Source organism: Lycium barbarum, chromosome 12 (assembly GCF_019175385.1).
Source record: "Lycium barbarum isolate Lr01 chromosome 12, ASM1917538v2, whole genome shotgun sequence".
NCBI classification, from domain to species: Eukaryota; Viridiplantae; Streptophyta; class Magnoliopsida; order Solanales; family Solanaceae; genus Lycium; species Lycium barbarum.
The window spans coordinates 89,182,933-89,202,160 of record NC_083348.1 but is presented as its reverse complement, the minus strand read 5'-3'; the positions used below and the strand labels follow the sequence as shown (position 1 = coordinate 89,202,160).

At 37.6% G+C, this 19,228-nt stretch overlaps 1 protein-coding gene across 1 annotated transcript; it reads left to right on the top strand.

The window, feature by feature from the left end:
* Window positions 1-1,479: 1,479 nt before the first annotated feature.
* Window positions 1,480-19,203, top strand: LOC132621112 (uncharacterized GPI-anchored protein At1g61900). Its single transcript, XM_060335264.1, has 8 exons — window positions 1,480-1,868; window positions 3,369-3,548; window positions 3,725-4,327; window positions 5,731-5,976; window positions 6,099-6,110; window positions 7,244-7,387; window positions 7,488-7,532; window positions 18,651-19,203. Exons 1-8 carry the CDS (start codon window positions 1,805-1,807, stop codon window positions 18,725-18,727), a joined length of 1,371 nt encoding a protein of 456 aa, XP_060191247.1. The 5' UTR covers window positions 1,480-1,804; the 3' UTR covers window positions 18,728-19,203.
* Window positions 19,204-19,228: the final 25 nt, after the last annotated feature.

Sequence of the window (19,228 nt, the reverse complement as noted above, 5' to 3'; positions counted from 1 at the left end):
CTAACTCACTTGACGAACTTGCTGCTTTCCACAGAAGAGGTGAACGGCTAAAATGCATGATGACTAGCACTCCTTCCCCTTCTCCTTTCCCTTTCCCTCCTTCCCTTCCCATGAATTTTTTTTTTGTTTTTTTTAAAAAGCTTTCTAAAAACTCGGTAACTATCTAAAAATCATGCTATTTAATTTATTTTGCCTCCCTATCATTTCCAGGATATATCAAATAGCCGTGTCTTACATTTCTACATTCTTGAACTCAACAATACAACGGAAACTGTCTAATAGACTACCTAATATGGCACGGGCAATTTGCACGATTGGCTTATTCTCGGGTGGTCTTTAATTTTTGGCTTTCCCTTAAAATATTCTGAGATTCTGGGTTTGAACCCCGGTTCAGTAAAAAAAAAAAATCGCAAGGCAAAGTTTTGTAGCAAAATTAAGCCTATTCAGGTAAAAGTTCGGCTTTAACTTTTATAGAATTTCAGCAGTGTAAAAAAAAAAAGGCAGAATTTTTGCGAAGCCTTGCCTTGCAAATATTTTTTATTTACTGAGCAAGAATTTAAACCCAAAATGTTAAAGTATTTTTGATCACTTTTTTAAGCAAAGGGTTAAAATTACAGTTCAGCAATCTGAGGGACAAAAATTAAAGACCAGCGCCTTTGAGGAACAATCCGTGCAAAAAAATGATATACCACCCAAGTTGGGCCTGAATGTACTATGATCTACCATTTAACCCGCGTCCTTTATCAAGACAATTTGCACATATGGTCTTTTTCGAGAACACACTAAATTGTGTCCCTGTTGTTCAGTGTGTTAAATTTCACATTTAAAGTAGTTGGGCAACTTCCTTCTTTGCAGAAAGATTTAAAGCTACTACTCTGTCAGTCTCACACTACTTGTCTACTTTTCCTTTTTAAAAATCAAATTGTATAAACTCTGGCCAATATTTTGACATATACATTTTCAACATATTGATATGAGAAGAATTATAACTGTAGCACTTCTTGTGTAATTTTAAATATCTAAATTATAATATTGAATTGATCTAATCCAATTTAATTCTAAAAATTATTCAACTTGACTCTCGAGAAACGAAATATAATAACAAATATGGAAGAGGGAGTAATTAGGAACTGAATTTAAGTAGTGACATCAGTAAAGACAAGTTGTGCAAATGCGCCGCTAAAATATCCATTTCTAGTTTTGGAAATCCTAACTTACAATCTATTAAGGCCAGACCAACATTATGATTTACGTGCATATGGAAGTGTCCCATATTTAGTATTAGTAGTAATTTAAAAATGATGGTGCCACGTGTCCCTGCGTTAACAGCTCACAACCCAGACCACAAAACCCAGAGAGAGAGAGAGAGAAATACGATACTACTAGATGTCGCGTGAGTAGCACGTGATCCAAGCAAGTGGTTAGAGCCAAAAAAACAAGGCAGTTGATGGATTTTAATGCTCCCTCATGTCAATATCTCAGTTTTCACATTACAAAGTTTCTTCTTTACAGTTTACTCTATATGATGAAATTAATAATAGTAGGGTCACATGCACAATTTGGACAGCTATACCTTTATTACTGCTTTTTGTCCCCACACAACTAAGCAAGCCTCATTCATGGCTGCACTCTGCCACTACTACTACTACTATACTCTTTCTTCACATTAACAACAACCATCATCATTTCTCACCTCAAAGACCAAGATTTTTTTTTTTTTTTTGGGGGGGGGGGGGTTTTCTTGTTTCTATTGCTGTTTACATATTGGGGTCTATTTGGGGATTTGGTTCAAAGGCTAGCAAGGATGAGAGGTGGGGTGTCTCAAAGTTTCAAGCTTTACCTTCTAGATGTGTTTCTACTGCTTCTTTGTAAGTATTCTTGAATTTTTTCCAATTTAGTTTGCTTCTATGTTGGATGATATGTAGCTGTTGTAACTGTTATTGCTCAAGTTTGCTAGAAATCTAGTTGGGTTTCTATAAAGTTTTCTACTTTATGTGGGTGTTGGGTAATTGGGTTTAGTACAGTAAGAATATGCTGTTAGCTGGAGCTTTCTGTTTTATACTGCTCTAGTTCTGGATTTCAGCTCAAAACATTTTTTTATTTTTTATTTGTGGTTCACTGATTACTGTAATGTTGAAATTTGGATTATCTAGTAGCTTCCAGTAGGGGGAATTGTTGTCTTGCTGCTATGGCAGTGTTTTTTTCTGTAAAGGGATGGAAGATTTATGGATCTTAAAAATTGTACTGGATGATTGGAACTGCACTTCTTTAGGCATACTCTAGGGTTTGAGTTGATACACTGGAGGTGAAATTTATTTTATGTATTTTCATTTTAAATGCTCCTCTGTGGATTTGTCACCAAATGAACAATTCCTTGGTTACTATTTTGAAGCAGCTATTTTTCAGCTGATCAAATGTTTATAGGTGATCTACAACATGTATTTAGCTAAGTGATAAGATCACTATTATAAATGTATCGAAGCCTACACAACTTATTGATTATCAAAAAAGCAAAATCCGGGGTACACCCCATATAGATGAATGCCGACTCAATGCGCTCGTATCGCGCGGAAGTATCAGAAGTTGGGCTGCCATTGTAGTGATTTGTCCATCAAACTATACTGGGGTAGGGCAGCAGACTACTAGTAGTTGTTTTCAGGGTAGGTTACACCCCACAAGCTGACTAATGATGAGCCAAGAGATTTCCTTTTGGGATGATGTTAAGCTTCCATAGGCTTCCACTTAGAAGAGAGAATACCATGCATCTCTTTGTATTGGAATGAATTGGAGACTTGCGAAGCACTATGATATTAGGAAAGGGATTGTTTAGAATCATAGGAATTTCGACCTCTACATTGTATTGTAGAAATCTTTAAACAATGGGAGCATAAAAATTTTGCTAAAAGCAAATATAGGATGGTTTAATGGGCTAAATCTCGACAAAGTGAGATGTGAGGCAGTTTCTGTTGTGGGCAGTAAGATTTAACCAACTCATTGGCACAAAGTGAAACATGAAGTTCTAGAAATACCGGTTTCTCTAGGTATATAACTTTTCTGAATCTTCAAGATCTCACAGACACTAAGAATGTTAAGTCACATTCACAAAAGGTTTGATTGCGTGCTGCAACTACTTTTTTCTTTGGGGGACTATATTATCTGATGGCTCTAGTGGTTTCTTCTTAGCCACTTAATATCTTTTCCATTTACTGCATGGGAGCACAGGCTCACGATACTAGCTTGTAGCTTTGATACATATGTAACTGTAGTCTGTATGTATGCCTTTGCTGGTTGTAAGCGTTTTTAGTTGGTCATCTCCTAAGAGGAATCAATGCTATTCCTTATTTCTGATGGAATTTCTGATTGTCCAGACCTCCAGGACTCCAGTTGCAGTTCAGTAAATTCTCTCCAGGGCTCTTTAAACGTGGACAGAAAGGAGGATGCTCTGTTGCCTGAGATCTCCCCAACTGCTTCTCCTCAACCCTTTCTCCCTCTTCTGGCACCTTCTCCGTGGGCACCTTTCACAAACAGCAGTTTACCAAAATTATCGGGTCTGGTTCTGTATTTAATTATGATAATCTCTTAGGCTTGAGCAAGATCAAAATTTTTAAAAACTGGGGCCACTTCAAATTTTAGACCAATTTAGAGTTGAAAAATTATATACAACTCATATAGATCTTGATTTTCTGTCAGCTCAGTCAGTGACTCTTCCTTTCATACTCTTCAGGACTCTGTACGCTGAAATTTGATGCTGTGGAAAGCATGATGGGTGTGACATCAATTGATTGTGTTGCTCCATTTGCAGAGTATCTGGCTAATGTCATGTGTTGCCCACAACTGCAAACAACTCTTGTTATTCTTATCGGGCAGTCTAGTAAATACACAAATATGCTTGCTTTAAATGGAACACTTGCAAAGCATTGCCTTTCAGATTTTCAGCAAATTCTGGTAAGCCAGGGTGCCAATGACACTTTACAGCACATATGCTCTCTCCATCCATCAAATCTTACAGAAGGTTCTTGCCCAGTCAAAGATGTTCGTGAGTTTGAAACCACAGTGGACTCATCTAGCCTACTTGCTGCCTGCGGGAAGATTGACCTTGTAAATGAATGCTGCGAGCAAACTTGCCAAAATGCTATATCAGAAGCAGCTAAAAAACTTGCACTAAAAGCATATGATCTGAGCATGGAAAGTGCTGAGGTGCTGTCTGACCACTCGACTAGGGTCAATGATTGCAGAAGGATTGCACACCGTTGGCTGGCGAGTAAACTTGACCCTAAAGGTGCAAAAGATGTTCTTAGAGGACTATCTAACTGCAAAAATAATAAAGGTGAGGAATACATACAAGTCCTTCCTTATGCTTCTTAACAGTTGCATTGCTTATTCTTTATATATGTTCTTAAGTTTTACATTGATGATGAAAAGACCATCTGAGAAAGCATGTAGTTGCATTTGTATATGAACAACAAATTTTAATTTTGAATGCCAATATACAGAGGAGATACTTAAATTTTCTTAAAATAGGAGATGGTGGGATGCTAGTAAATGTTCTGACATAAGGTCCAAATAATTCACAAGAATGGTTTTGCGAGTGCATGGGATAGGATAACATTAGTAATGATCATGTCTAACAGACAGTTCAAGTAGTACACATAAAGGATATAATGAGGAGAGGGTAGCTTGAGATGGTTTGTCTATTTTCTACTGACTTTTCGCTATGACGATTTAATGTGTTGGAGACATAATTAAGTAAATAAAAGGGTGTCTCTCGATGCTTAAACTGTTAGTTGAGGTGATCACACACTTCAGCATAGTACCTTAACATACTAATAGTACCAGAGCAAAGCAGAGGTACTAGATTGGACGTGGTTTCAAAAAGGGACTATGGTAGACATCTCGGAAAATGTTTCCAATTTTCTCATATGGTTGGTCAAAATTGTTGGAAAACATTTTCTCTAGGAAAATCATTATTTAAAATGAGGAAAATGACTTCCCTAGTGGAAGTAGGGAAAACAAGTTCTACATGGGCAGTCCGCATTGATTGTGTCCTCCCCACCCTCCAAGACACCTCAGCTTCATCCTCACACCTCCCATAGTATTTGTCTAGATTATATACAAATAATTTTAGGATAAAATTTTTGCTCATGTACCGAACACGAGGAAATAAGTAAGAAACACTGGAAGACATTTTCCAAGAAAGCACTTTTCATGGAAAACATTTTCCTTCCTACAGAACACACCCTTAGTTGGGAGTTTTTTCTAAATAAAAAACCTTCTAGAATTGGTAGTTTGTCATAAATCAATGGCAGTACACTTCCCTATTAACGACTATAGATTTTATTATCATTAATTTTCCTTGGTAGTTAATGGTGAATGGTTCTTCACTATTTTGAGCTCTAGGAGAAGAAGGAAATATTTTTGTGTTCCTGTCATAATAAACTTGGAATAGTTTCTAAGTTAGTTTTAAGACACTCTATTTTAATCCAAAACCAGGTTGGCCAAGTACCTATTCATTTAGTTACTCTCTTCCTGTCCTTCAAGTGTCACCCCACCCAAGCATATTTGTACTTATATGATTATCGTTGAGTTCACTTGAGTTAGCTACTCATCTTACAAAAATTGTCATGCACTTATGCTTGCTAAAGGAACTAGAATCTCTTACATTGATTTTTGTCATTTTCATCTTGGTATTATATAGTTTTAAAGTTAGTAATCTGTTTTTCTCCCCTTCAGTGTGCCCTCTGGTATTCCCTAATACGAGCCATGTTACAAAGGCTTGTGGAGATGGAATGAATAACCAAACAGCATGCTGTAATACAATTGAGAGCTATGTGTCTCACTTACAAAGGCAGAGTTTTGTAACCAACTTGCAAGCTTTGGATTGTGCTTCTTCACTTGGAGTCAAGTTACAGAAAGCCAATGTGAGCAAAAATATATACAATCTTTGTCACATTAGCCTCAAGGACTTCTCTGTGCAAGGTAAGTTATTATTTAAATGCCACTTTTTGAGCATTTTGCTGCCTGCAAATCTACCAAGCTAACTTGGAATTTCTGTTTTGTCATATCCATCGGGGCCGGTTTTCTTCAAATGACTACACCAGTCGCACCCGAAGGTAATTTACTTACTTGCTTGTTTCTTAATTAATCTCTATGCCGTACGTTTTCGTCTGTCCTTTATCATTTGAAGCATCTGCTCTGCATTAAGAAAAACAATTTTAACCCCTCACCCCAACACACACAAAAAAACACACAAATGACTTTTGTTGAAGCATAAGAAATTCCATTATGGGACGTGGATAGGAGTTGGTTAAGACATTCAATTACATGATCGTGGATTAAAAGGGTGTTTGGATTGGCTTTTAAAAAGTACTCTCTCCGGATAAAAAAAAAAGCGTCCACTTAGCCTTTTTTTCATGGGTCAAAAAAAGTGTGCACTTATGAAACCAAGAAACAATTAACCTTATCTTTCCAGATTTGACCCTATTAAGTGTTATGTGATCACATCCCAATGCCTAAAAAATTAGGGGTAGTTTAGTAAATTTACATTTTTTTTCTTGGAGTGAGTAGTTTCTTGAAGGGTGTGCAAATGGCTAAGTGGACTCTTTTTTTGATCCGTAGGGAGTAGCTTATAAGCTAAAAGCCATAAGTTGGATATACAACTTTTGGCTTTTGGCTGATTTTTGTACTTTTCATGCCTAAAAATAAGTGCTTTTAAGCTAAGTTACTCGGAAAAAGTGTTGCCGCACCCGTGTCGGATCCTCCTAAAATACACTACTTTTGAAGGATACGACACGCACCCGACGACAATTTAGGAGATTCCGAGTAACTTAGCTTTTAAGCACTTTTTATCTTTGCCGAACACCACAAAAACTAGAAAAGTGCTTAAAAGACAATAAGCACTTAAAATAAGTCAATCCAAACACCCTCTAAAAGTATATTATTAGTTAATAGAGCATTGGCTGTATTATTGAAGATCAATGTGTTGGACTAAGCAGGCAACTCTTGAACCTCGAGTAGTCCAAAGTGACTGTCTTTAAGGTTTGGAAATTTCAATATTGTCGTTTCATACCTGAGAGAAGAAATCTACATTTTGTGTTGGAAAACATTGTTTTTGTCAAAGTACTACATGTTAATTTTCCTCCTTTGGATGGGGCTCCTTGTGTGTTATATCATGTACTTTACCTATGTCACTTTCTTTGTGATAGTTTAATTAACTGAATTTTTTTTGCTCTTCTCGTGGGTGTAGTTTCTGGGTGTCTTTTGCCTAGTCTACCATCAGATGCTGTACTTGACCAAAGTACGGGGATCAGCTTCGTCTGTGATTTAAATGATAACATTCCAGCCCCTTGGCCATCCCTCTCTCACTTACCAGTTTCGTCATGCAATAAAAGTATGTCAGATCTCTTGCTTCTTATTATATATCCAGTGACCAAAAAATTTCTTCTTACATAACTAATTGCTGATCTTATTACAACTTTCTGCTATTGCAGCTGTGAAAATTCCTGCACTTCCTGCGGCAGCATCTGGCCAGATCAGTAAGACTATCTATCTCTCTCACTTACAGTTACATAGTATGCTGGTTCTTTTTGTGCTTCCATTAGTAATAAGTTTGAACCTTATCGAGATATGGGCATGAGGGGTAAAAGAAAATTTGGAAGCTAAAATAGTTTTCAATTTCACATCATATTTCTTGATGGGAACATTTATCATTGTTAAGTCCCACATTGGTTGAGGGAATGAGTTGTGGGCTCCTGATATGGTTTCGGGCAATCCTCCCCTTGTGAGCTAGCTTTTGAGTTAAGTTAGGCCAAGGTGACATGGTATGAGAACCAGAACCGTCGATCCTTATTGTTGTATTTCTCAATGTTGGGCCTCCGTAATCCATGCTCCAGTTGAGTCTGAGCATGTTGGGGAGTATTAGGTCCCAAATCGGTTGAGGGGATGAGTTGTGGTCTCTTATATGATCTTGGGTGATCCTCCCCTCATGAACTAGTTTTTGGGCTTGATTTAGACCCAAGCGCCATATCTTCACAATCATATAGTTTTAACAATCAAAACAGTATTTGCCTGGAAGTTTTTGTTGATGGAAAAGGTGAATCATAATGGTGTTACTGCTTGCATGACATTGAACCAGCTGCTAAGAATGGATGAAGAAGACAAAAAAAGGGATTAAGAGCCCGTTTGGATTGGCTTATAAGTTGCATATAAGTTGCTTATAAGCTGTTTTCAGCTTTTTTGAGTGTTTGGCTGGCCAGCTTAAAGTCATTTTGTGCTTAAAATAAGCTCAAAAAAATAATTAGGCCCATTTGACTTAGATTATCTAAAGTAGGCCTGTGCACAAATCGGTTCAATTCGAATTTCCGAACCGATTCGAAACAATTCGGATAATTTAATTTGGATAATACAATTCGATTTCGATTTACAAATGCAATTGTAAAATATTACGGTTTAACGGTTCGGATACGGTTTGCTTCAATTATCAACCGAACCGATCCGAACAAACCGAATTTATATGCCACTAGTGATTAATATGACTAATTTGGTATATGTAATGTGGTGTTGGCGGATTTGTATGCTTGCACAAGTTGTCAAACTCTTGTTTTGCTATTTATATGCTATTATGCTTGCAAGTTTATCGGTTTTTCTTGGTTAATGTCTTGGTTATAAGGCTGCAAGTTTAGGATCTCATTATTTTTTGTTATGTTTACTCTAAAACTGAAATGAAATAGTTGCTTGTTAAACTTTCGAATAAACCGAACAAATCGATTTGTGTAACCGAACCGAAATAATAAAAAACGAATCAAATTGAACCTAGAATGGATCGAGTTTGGTTGAGAATTTTAGAAAGTCGAAATTCGAAATTTCAACTCGATGATGGCCAAAACCGAACCGAACCGATTCGTGCACAGGCCTAATCTAAAGCAGCTTATAAGCTGAAAACAGCTTATAAGCCAAAAAAAATAAGTTAGACTACCCCAACTTATTTTTTTTAGCTTATAAGCTGTTTGCAGCTTATAGGCATAAGCCCATCCAAACAGGCTCTAAGTTGTTTTAACTAATCTGATTTAGGGAGAGTTTTGTGACATGAAAATACAAGGCCTTTGTTCTTCTGTTAGAATCTCAGATGGGATTATTTAAAATGAGTGACAAGGGGGGATTGGGGTTGTTATCAGAATCACAGGAATTCAACTAGAGCTCGAGTGATTCTAAGCTATGACAGGAATTCTATAGGATGAATTCGAGAGGAATAGCCAAAAATAATGGAGGGTAAGGAATGTAGAAGAATAAGTTGTAGTCAAGACAATTTGTAAAGGTATATTCATGAATGAATTCAATAGTGAGATTACAACCCTATATATGACTGAATTTCAGATCTGTCACTGTGCTAACTACCGTAACTAACTTTCCCGCCTAGACTGCATTTGAACTAACTCGACTAACTCTAACTGAATTAACCAACTAAACTGACTGATGAGCTGGAAATTCCTTATTAATTGGAGTTTCAGCTAATTACATGTATTTGTGACTCAATCAGAAATCATCAATTACAAATCATGTATCAGTACTCCCAGCAGCAAAAGATCCTTGACCACAAGGATCAAAACTTGGACCGCTCTCTCCTCTCTCCTCTCCCAGACGATGGAGAAACCTTAGAGCAGCCATGGCTGCAACGCCCTCTCCCCAGCCTTTGGCTGTGGGAGAGACAAATCCAACCCCTAATACTGTTGGCAAGAAGCCATCTCCGATCGCCATTGATGAAGCTAAGAAGCCGAGAAAGAGAAGATAGAGTGCGGACTAGACGAGGCTTCATTATTGCTTTGTTCAAATGGATATAATGGAACAATGGGCTGATGAATTTGTTTCATTTATTTTGGGTCAATGATTCAACACAGCCCAAATTCTGATCTCAGCCCAATTTCCATAACATCAGCCCAACACCAAACAATACCTGAAAATGTCATTTTCAGCATTGTACAAGGAATATTCTAGGATGTGTATGTGTACAAAAAGTTTGTTACACAAAATCTGTAATTGCATTCTTAGTCCATAGATAGTTTAGATATTACTAGTTTTCTATTTTCTATTTCTTGTAGAAGGATCTTTAGCTACTTGTATATATATGAGGCATTGATCAATAAAATAGACACACAGAAAAATTCCCAAAATCTGATACATTTCATCTTGATTTTCTAACAAATACATCCACTTATGCAACTCTCCTAAATCCTAAACAATCTGCCCAAGTTACCACAAAAAACATACTAAAACCAATCGAAACAGTTCATGGAGAACCGACCATCACGTTTTCAATGGAGGAAAGACAAGACTTTGCGATCGAAGAAGGATTGCATCAAGTAGTGGTGGTTAAATTATCTCATGGAGCGCTAGATTTATAGGACTTAAGGTCACTTCTGCCAAAACATCTTGGTACCTAGGCCAATTGCTTAATTGGTTTACTTGCTCCAAGACAAATCTTGTTTAGGTTTGACCAATATGAAGATTTTGTACTAGCCTTATCTCGCTCAGTTAACTATCTTCTCTACAATGGACAAGAGCATCAATATGGGGTATTTCCATGGTCCATTGGATTTAATCCTAAGGAGGAAACAACTAAGGCTGTGGTATGGATTTCTTTACCTGATTTATCTCCTGATTTGTTTGCAAAGAAGTCTCTATTGCCTATAGCGTCCGCAGTTGGGAAACCAATAGCTATAGATAAAGCAACTCAAATCAAGTCAAGACCTAGCACAGCTAGGGTAAAGGTCATACTCGATCCAATGGGTAAGCTTCCAAATCGTACAAGGCTGCAGTTCGTGGATGGAAAATCTGGTAAAGTTGTCGAGGTTTTCCAGGAGATTGTATATGATAATTTGCCTCTGTATTGCAACTATTGTAAGCACCAAGGTCATGATGAAGGTAGTTGTCGTCTGATATTGAAAAGACATAAAAATAACAATCAAGCTGATGGGGAAGATGAAGATGGAAGTGTTGAAAAATTTCAAGGTGATTTGCTTACAATTTTAGATGGGAAAAAATTTAAACAGTAAAAGGAGTAGATATTTCCGGTCTCACTGTTAGTAATGCATTATTTGAAATTCAAAATAATGCTGCGAATTTGAATGGTGTGTCGAATAGCAAATCAGGGCAGCAACAACTTGGAAACGGAGGAACAAGTGCACTGGTTGCTCCCACTTATGAGCAAAATCGTGCATCAGGTGAATTATGGAAATAGAGGTGTTTCAGAGGTGCTTTCGCAAAATTCTGGGCAGCAGTTGACTACAGTTAGAGAAGCTACGTGAAGATTTTTAGCAAGAAAGGGCTTCTTGTATTTCTGAATGAATATACAATCCATAAGAATGGGTACTTATACATGAGTTCTAAGACTAAATAAGGAAAGACAATATTACACAATCAATTCCTAATCATTCACATCAATACAATATATTCCTAAAATTAAGCTATCAATCTTAATCATCAATATCAAATCAACATCTCAATCTTAGTCATTAATACCAAATCAACACTCCCCCTCAAGTTGGTGCAAAGATGTCGCACATGCCCAACTTGCAAACCAGTGTATGAAAAGTCCGTTTGTTGAGGCCTTTAGTAAACACATCAGCTAGTTGTTTTTCTGATGACACGTGGAATAAACTCAAGACACCACCTGTGACTTTTTCTTTGATGAAGTGTCGATCAATTTCAACGTGCTTTGTTCGGTCATGCTGGACTGGATTTCGAGCTATACTGATTGCAGCCTTGTTGTCACAATGCAAGGAAAGTTTCCTTTTTTCAGACAATCTCAATTCTTCTAGTAACTTTTGTAACCACAAAAGTTCGCAAACACCCTGGGCCATAGCTCTATATTCTGCCTCCGCACTTGATCTAGCAACTACACTTTGCTTCTTGCTTCTCCAAGTGACCAAGTTTCCTCCTACGAGTGTACAGTAACCGGATGTAGACCTTCTGTCATCTAAAGACCCAGCCCAATCTGCATCGGTAAAGGCTTCTATTTGGAGATAACCATGTCTGGAGTAAAGTAGACCTTTTCCTGGAGCAGACTTCAGATACCGCAAGATGTGAAAGACAACTTGCATATGAGGATCTCGAGGATCATGCATAAATTGACTCACTAGGTTGACTGAATAGGCTATGTCTGGTCTAGTGTGAGAGAGATAAATGAGTCTTCCAACTAGCCTCTGATATCTCTCTTTATCAACTGACTTTCCAACTCCGCTTTGTAGTTTGTGATTGCTTTCAATGGGTGATTCTGCTGGTTTGCAACCTGTCATACCTGTTTCTTTCAAGAGATCCAGAATATACTTTCTTTGAGAAATAAAGATTCCTCTTTTTGATCTAGCAACTTCAATTCCCAAGAAGTACTGCAATTTTCCTAGATCCTTGATCTCAAATTCCTGTGCCAACAACTTCTTCAATCGGGTCATCTCCTCTTTGTCATCTCCTGTCATTACTATGTCATCAACATAAACTATGAGAAGAGTGAGTTTACCCTTTAAATGTCGTATAAAGAGGGTGTGATCCGCATTGCTTTGTTGGTAACCAAAGGAGATCATTGCTTTATAGAATCTGTCAAACCAAGCTCTAGGAGATTGCTTCAATCCGTACAAGGCTTTCTTCAGTCTGCATACCTTTCCTTGACTTTGTTCAGTACCAAAACCAGGAGGAATCTCCATGTACACCTCTTCGTCTAAGTCTCCATGAAGAAATGCATTCTTCACATCAAACTGTTACAAGTCCCAGTCAAGATTAGCTGCACAAGATAGAAGAATTCTAATAGTATTCATTTTTGCAACAGGAGCAAATGTCTCTTGATAATCCACTCCAAAAGTTTGAGTGAATCCTTTAGCCACCAATCTTGCTTTGAACCTTTCAATGGAACCATCAACTTTATGTTTTACAGTGAAGACCCATTTGCAAGCAACCAACTTCTTGTCTGGTGGTGATGCGACAAGTTCCCAAGTCTCTTTCTTTGATAAGGCCTTCATTTCCATCATAGCTTGCTTCCACTTAGAATCTGCAAAAGCTTCCCTCCAATTCTGGGGAATAGACACAGAAGAAATAGACAAGGAAAAGGCTCTATAGGAGGGCGATAAAGAATTATAGGAAACAAAGTTAGATAAAGGGTGTTGAGTGCAAGATCTGACTCCTTTCCCGTGAGCAATAGGCAAATCTAACTCATTAGGAAGTATAGATAATTCACCAGAAGAAGAAGGTTCGGCTTCGGCAGGTTGCATGATGGCTTCTTCTGCTCTATTTCTCCTTGAGTAAGTAATCAAATCAGGCCTATCCAAACGCCCAACAGTCTCCCCCTGAATTCTTTCACTTTCTCTTATGGCAGTAGTTTCAATAGTCTCCCCTTGAATTCTTTCTCCAATTTCACTTTCCCTTGTGGCAGTAGTTTCAACAATAGAACTAGGAAAAACCATCTCTTCTTCCTTATAATTCTCCCCCTAAAGAGGTAATGGTGTAATACTGAAATAGGGCTCAGATTCCCGAAAGGTAACATCCATACTGACAAAGAATCTCCTAGAAGGAGGGTGATAACATTTGTACCCTTTCTGTGTTGGAGAATACCCAATAAAAACACATTTAAGAGCTCTAGGTTCAAGTTTCCCAGAGTTCCTAGCGTGAACAAAGCAAACACATCCAACTATCTTTGGAGGAACAGTATAGTCATTTTTACCCTTTAAAGCTTCTAAAGGACTCCGGAAATTAAGAGTTTTAAGTGGCATTCTATTGATAAGGTAGGCAGCTACTAGAATGGCATCCCCTCAGTAAGGCTTCGGCAGATTCATAGTAAACAAAAGGGATTTTGCTACTTCTAACAAATGCCTATTTTTTCTTTCAGCAACCCCATTTTGTGCACTAGTATAAGGACAACTAGTTTGATGCATTATCCCAAAAGACTCCAAGTAAGCTCCAAAAGTTTTATCCATGTATTCTGTGCCATTGTCAGTTCGAAATATCTTTATCTTAGCCTCAAACTGAGTACAAATCATCTTATGAAATGACTTAAAACAGGAGAAAACTTCACTTTTGGCTTTTAACAGATATACCCATGTCATTCTAGTGCAACAATCGATAAAAGTAACAAACCATCGACTACCAGACAAAGAGTATTTGAGTAGGACCCCAGACATCAGAATGAATAGTCGAAAAGGGAATTGTGCTTTTATTGTCACTCAGAGGATAAGAGTTTTTAGTGTGCTTGGCATATTCACATGCATCACAAGACAAAGATTCAAACTCAGTTCTAGAAAATAAACCAGGGTATAACTTTTTTAAAGCAAAAAAAGATGGGTGTCCCAACCGTCTATGCCACTGTATTATTTCTCGGTTGACATCCTTATTTTCTACAAAAAAGGCCTGACCAGAGTCTCGAGTTCCATCGATCAAATATAAGCCATTATGCAATCTACCACTGCCAATCTTCTTCCCTGTATGAAGGTCTTCAAAAACACAATAATCAGGAAAGAATCTGACACTACAGTTTAGTTCTTTGGTGATAGCGCTAACAGATAATAGGTTAATAGGAAAATCAGGCACATGAAGAATGGATGATAAGGTAATATCAGGAGTACAAAAGATTGAACCTGTTCCAGAGACGGGGGTTAGGGAGCCATTGGCTATTCTGACATAATCTCCTTTGGGACTAGGAGAGTAATTTTGAAGGCCTTTAGAAGAGCCTGTCATGTGTCTATTCGCACCAGAATCAATAATCCAACAATTAAGCTGAGCATTAAAAGCAATACCTGACTGCACATAATTGGGGCTAGCAACATTAGAAGAGCCAAGTTTGTTCAGAAGACGGCGAAGATATTGAACTTCATCTTGAGACAAAGTCTCTCCAGAAGTAGTGTCACCCATATTATCTGGATGGGAAGGGTTAGAATAGGCCTATGACCCGAGAACTGAAAAAAAAAAATTCCAAAAAAAAATCGCCGGAAAGTTGGCTGCCACGCCGGAATCCTAATTCCGGTGATCGGAAAAAAATCAAAACTGATAGGGATAGGCTCAGAATGTTCCAGCGACCCAACAGAGAAAAATAATCCAGAAACGAACTGAACGGGAGGAGTTTTTTGTGCGGACAGCCACAAAGAGAGAGAAAAACTCGACCTCTTTGATAAAACACGGAACCATAGTGCTGCGAGGGAGAAAACTCACCTCAAAAAGGCAGCAATGGCTCTGATACCATGAAGATTTTTAGCAAGAAGAAAGGACTTCTTGTATTTCTGAATGAATATACAATCCATAAGAATGAGTACTTATACATGAGTTCTAAGACTAAATAAGGAAAGACAATATTACACAATCAATTCCTAATCATTCACATCAATACAATATATTCCTAAAATTAAGCTATCAATCTTAATCATCAATATCAAATCAACATCTCAATCTTAGTCATTAATACCAAATCAACACTATGAAAGCGCAATCTGAAGTCGCAAATGTCGATCGGACTGATGCACTGGGTGCTGCCAATTCTGAGCAAAATCGTGCAGCCACAATGGAGGTTGATACAAATAATATTCTTCATGAAATAGCTTCTGGAAAAGGAGGTGTTTCAGAGATTCCATTGCAAAATCGTGCAGCCACAATGGAGGCGGACTAGGATACCGGTTTAACGTCAAAATCAGTTGATGCTACAGTATATAAATCGCCATTAGTGGCTCTTAATATTGGTGCTACTGATATGGAAGAATCTGGGCAGCAATTAAATAGCAATGCAATCGTAAAAGCAGGGGCAACACCAAGAGTTGGGGTCGATTCGTCACCAGTTGATTCGGGGAAAAAACTGATTGATACAGTTGATGTTAATGCTGCTGAAAATTCTGGGCAGCATGTTTTGCATGTTGAAAACGAGAATGGAACTGGAAATTGGACATTGGTTGCACACAAAAATTCAGGGGGAAGTCGTATTGGTTCCTCGGCTAGTCAAAGTAATTCCCCAAGTCGGGGAAAGGGTGCGACGGGAAATGTTTAGTTGTGCGTCGATCCTAATTTAATTCTACCGACTCAAAATGTTTTTGAACCATTATCTGGTACTGAAAAATTTCAGCTAGAGCATTGTGTGGAGAAAAATAATACATTTGTGCGATCTACAAACGATTTGATTGTTTCGGAGGAAAAACCAGGGGAAACGAGCAGGGGCGAATTTGTGTGTAAATTTTGGATCACGTGAACACATGGTCACTCGACTAATCTCGATATATTATGTGTATAATTCTGAAAATATATCTAATATTAACTAAGTGAACACATGGTCATAATAGGCTGAGTGGAGCACTGGTCAAAGGTTATGTTTGTATTCTGAAGGTCACGGGTTCAATCCCCAGCTCGGGCAGCTTTTTTAACTTTTGCCATTATTTTCTAAAGCAATGGTGAATCTACCCTCATGAAATCCTGGATTCGCCACTGGAAACGAGCCTTCCTAGGTGGGCAGATTCATTTGAGGAAGAGGAGCATATTACTTCTCTTCCTAGGAGTGAGTTAAGTCCTCAAGCATCCGTATTTGTGCCTTCAGGCAAATCCATCTATGACAATGAAACATTGAATGCAATTGATAACTCTAAAAAGAGCTTGTCCATTACCACCAAGGATATGGGAGTATTGGCAAAGAGCCCTGAGCTAGGAGCTGTAGTTTCAGGAGTTAATCCAACTACAACTTATGATATTGACTTGGGCTATGACATGTTCGATGGAGATGATGAGGATGATATGCTAGATATATGCTATGATAAGGTGGCTAAGGATGGGGATCTCTCACCTAGGTAACAAAGAAGTGAAAGCAACAAAAGCAAAAAGAAGACACATGGAAGGAAACATAGTTGGGATGGTAAGGTGAACGAGGAATTTGTTCCAAGGCACCTACTGATGCGACTAGCAAAGCAGAATCATATGACAGTGTCAACAATTTTAACAAGATCCAATAAATCTAAGAAGTGATGAACTATCAAGTGTTGTTGGACAGATTTGAAGAAGAAGACAAAAAGAAAATACTTCAAGTTACTTTAGACGGGCAAGCTATCTTTTTTAGGTCATACATATATAAAATAAAGTTTGAGGTTGGTAACTCAACTTTATTCTTAGTTTTTTTATTTTTGGATTTCTTAAGCACCCTCATTTGCAATATCATCATAGAGTGCATTATAAACTCTGTGATGATCAGAGAATACCTAGTTTTCTCTAGCTTTTATTTTCTTCATACTTGTTAATTAGTAGAGGTTCATTACCTCATTAGGATTAGTAAGGTAAGACCCAGCCCCCCTTGCTTGTACTCTTCTCTTTGAGGTTTGCTTTTATTGATTAATAAAAATTAGCTCTAGAAAAAAAAAACTTGGAAATCTTGTGTGAAGCACATTGACAAATTCCCAAGTAGCAGCATCAGCTGTAAGACCATGGCATTTCACCAAAACCTGGGCCACAGCTTATTGCCTTTCTTCACCATTCTTTTATGCAAAATGAATTTTGGGGCAGTAGGGACTAGCAACATCCACCACAGGAAGGTATGCAATTTGAGATGTTACTGCATAACATTCCTTCAATAAGGATACATGAACTGTAGGGTGGATTTTGACAGAATCTGGAAACAAAAGTGTATAGGATACAGGGCCCACTCTCTTCAGTATTTGGAATGGTCCATAATACTTGGCAGCTAAATTATGAAATGGTTGATTAGAAATGGTCACTTGTCTGTAAGGTTGCACTTTAAAGTACACCCAATCTCCCACATCAAGGTTCCTATCACTCCTATGATTGTCTGCTTCTTGTTTCATCCTCAATTGACCTCTGCAAGTGATGCTTAAGAAGCTGTAGTTTCAATTCCCAGTAGAAGCAGAGGTGGGAAGTGACATGTTGTATTATATGTGTAGTTTTAGAGGACAAGGATCGCGATTAGGCGATATTTTTGAGTAGAAGTTGCAACAATAGCTAAATGTTTGATTGAAGCAAGTGATTGTAGTAATAATTGGAGTAGTTGTAAAGAAGAGTGAACTTATGCGCATAAGTGACTCCATTTGCCTTGCTTTTGGTGGAAATTGCTTTCAAAGCAGTTTCCACATTCAAAGTAACCGAACACAGGAATATTTCTCCGACGAAATTTTTTCGGCTATACCAAAGTGGAAAAACATTATCTTGCATGTATTTGTTGAAAGAAACAGAAAAATTTTACTTCTTTAAAATACCCTGGGGTAAGATCGAGAATTTTGTTTAGCAATGGTAGTTAATATGTGTATGTAGACACATAACGGAAGAAGGATGGATATGGGGAACATCATGAATCATCATTTTATTAGGATACACCTAGTTTTTACTTTCATTGAAATGCTTTTTTCTAGTAGTATGTTTGAGTATGTACTATTTTTTACAAAAACAGAAGAAGCTATTTTTGATTATGTACTGAGCATTGTTGTCCTAAAGCAAATTTAAAGCTACCTTGGAGGATTGGGAGAAAATGTTTAGCAAACAAATAAAGACTTCAAATGCCATCAACTTATTTCTACTCTAAGTGAGTTTATACTTGGTTGCAGATTCACTTGAATTTGTCTGCTTGAAATATACTAAAGTGTGTTAGTTTGTCTTTTATCAAGGTTGATGAGCTTTTCATTGATATAGTCTTGTTAATTTGTCAGGTCTGAACAGCTTAAGCATCAGGTCTCATCTGTGTCTTCTGGCCTTGATTGTTCTTGGAAGCCTCTTTTACACATAATGCTGCCATTCCTAAACTAACCTTCATGGTGAGCAAATCTAATGAATTGGTGATACGAGAAACGAATCTCTTTAAGTTATAGTGCTGAAGGTTCTGATTTTCCTCAAGTCAAATGTGTACAAAATCTGGAAAATCATGCTACACAGTTAGAATCCCACTCAAAGATGATATCAAGGCTGAGTTTTCCGACCATATTTATTCCTCATTCTTGCTTAATAAGAAAATTTTGTAAAAATACTTCAGAGGAGGTTGAATTCCATGTAATTATTCCACTTAGAAAAACTTTGCCTTTGTATATGACTGAAATTCAAAGTCCTAAGAAAACATTAATGTATTAGGTGTAGGTCCTGTATGAGTAAAAGACCTTAGAGGGGTTGGAATGCTGTTTTTCTTTATCAGTTATCTTTTGTTTTCCAGTTATGCATCAGAACCTTAGGTGCTTCAATACCAAACTTATACTATCTGTTTCTGACAAAGGTATTGCAAATTGCAGCCTCTTTA